Source organism: Grammomys surdaster, unplaced genomic scaffold, assembly GCF_004785775.1.
Source record: "Grammomys surdaster isolate TR1022 unplaced genomic scaffold, NIH_TR_1.0 189, whole genome shotgun sequence".
NCBI classification, from domain to species: Eukaryota; Metazoa; Chordata; class Mammalia; order Rodentia; family Muridae; genus Grammomys; species Grammomys surdaster.
Genome location: NW_021604634.1, coordinates 3,104,033 through 3,105,838, shown reverse-complemented (window position 1 = coordinate 3,105,838; position 1,806 = coordinate 3,104,033). Strand labels below are relative to the sequence as shown.

General features: G+C 40.8%; 1 protein-coding gene across 1 annotated transcript; it reads right to left on the bottom strand.

The window, feature by feature from the left end:
- Nucleotides 1–652: 652 nt before the first annotated feature.
- Nucleotides 653–1,651, bottom strand: LOC114622498 (homeobox-leucine zipper protein ROC2-like). The gene is made up of 2 exons (XM_028768917.1): nt 1,435–1,651; nt 653–1,308 (listed from the first exon to the last, which is right to left on the bottom strand). The coding sequence occupies exons 1-2, from the start codon at nt 1,649–1,651 to the stop codon at nt 653–655; spliced, it is 873 nt and encodes a 290-aa protein (XP_028624750.1).
- Between the last annotated feature and the right edge of the window lie 155 nt (nt 1,652–1,806).

The following is a 1,806-nucleotide window of genomic DNA, read 5'->3' as shown; positions in this document are numbered from 1 at the left end:
TATTTTAAGTAGAAATGTATTGATCTAATACTTATTTTCAAGGCCTTATTTATAGGTTTTGCTAACTTTGTATATAATTTTTAGTTTGTTTATTGATACATGATGCCTGACCTATTACTTTCATTGCTCATGTACAATTCAATGTTCTTTTTTTTTTAACATTAAATTGCCTGCTTGGATGTTTGGTTTTAAACATTTTTTCTTTAATCAAGCATTGTAAGCCTTAAGCTTCCCTTGGCATACCTTAAGTGCATCCTTCTGGCTCTGATACATTGTGTTTCTATTGTTATTCTGTTTGAGTGCTTTTTATTAACAGACATGGATTTCCTTGGGGATTAATTGTACGTATTTTACCGAAGTTCCAAATATTTTAAGAATTTTTTTGCAGTAACTATTTTCTCCTTTTATTTAATGAACACATAATCTAACAATAAAGAATGAATACCTAAACTGACTTTAAAACAATCCCACTATGTAAACCACAGTGGTATGAATCTTCAGCAGATAGGCCTGGTTAATTTCCACAAATACTGGGATTAAGGATGTGCATTAACACTTCTCCCTGGCTGTAAAGGCCTGGATTGGTCAAGGGACTGGGAGGTGTTACTTGCAGTCTGGATGGTATGACATACTAAGCCAGTCATCTGAATTGTCAAAAATCTTCAAGGATCCTTTGCCAGAGCTCCTCTGCAGATGGACCTGAACCTTGAGCATCCTTTGGGCCTTGGGCAGCAGCTGCCAGGCCAACTGGAGCTTCAGCTACTGCTAGGTCAGTCTGGACTTCAACTGCTATAGATTGACTAGAGTCCTCAGCTGTAACAGGGGCACGGCCATCAAGCAGATATTCTTGCTGACTAAACCTGGAATCATCACAAGCCGGGTCACGATGGCGAGAAGATTCCTGGTTGCAGTTGAGTTTGGGAATGGAATCCTCACCAAATGTGCCTGAACATATGGACTCTCTATTGGCAGAAGCAACAACAGATAAAGAACCAGGAAAATGGGTTGCCTCAGAAACAGCTTCGGAGCTTCCGTTTATCTCTGGCAATGCTACTGGAACATTCTGGAGATTCTTCCTCTTGGACATAGCCCGGTAATTCTTGAACCAGATCTGGATATCATTCGCTCTCATACCAATCAATAATGCCAGTGCCGTGCATTGCTCCTGTTTTGGGTGTGAGCACTCAGAAAAATATTTTTGCAGCAGGTGCTTTTGTTCTTTGGAGTATACAGTGCATATTTTTTGCTTCTTTGGAGTCACAAGGCTGGATTGTTGGTCATCATATTCAGCTGACAGCACCATAGGTCCTAGAGAACCCTGGAGACTAGATCTCAGTGAGGATCTTGAAGGTATCTGATGACTTGAACGCACTAAGAGGCTTCTCAGAGTTGGTAAACCTGGGTCCATTGCAGGACCTGGTTGCATTTGTATACTTGATTGTCTTGATGGACTTTGGGACTCTTGCTGACCTAAGTCCCTTTTAATGACTGAAAGACTTGATTGCATTGGACTTCTTGGAGTCACTAGGGGACTCTGACACACTTGGAAAGGCAAATTCTTTGCAAGCTCTTGAGGCATTTGGAAACTGGTTTCTATGGGTGCATTTGAAGACATTTGGAATTCTGAATGCAAGGAGGGATCTTCGGGCATATGTGGGCTCTGAACTTTTTGGAGCATGTTCCTACAGGAGAACCTAAAATCCAGAGGGTTGCTGTAGTTTTCCCAATCCTCTGGATGTTTGACTTCTTCTTCTTCTTCTTCTTCTTCTTCTTCTTCTTCTTCTTCTTCTTCTTCTTCTTCTTCTT

What these genes read in the sequence shown, in the direction of transcription:
- LOC114622498 (XM_028768917.1), bottom strand. Translation starts at nt 1,651, where the DNA reads ATGCCCGAAGATCCCTCCTTGCATTCAGAATTCCAAATGTCTTCAAAT. An exon ending in AAGTCCATCAAGACAATCAA is followed by an intron (nt 1,309 to 1,434) that starts GTATACAAATGC and finishes AGGGTTCTCTAG; the next exon opens with GACCTATGGTGCTGTCAGCT.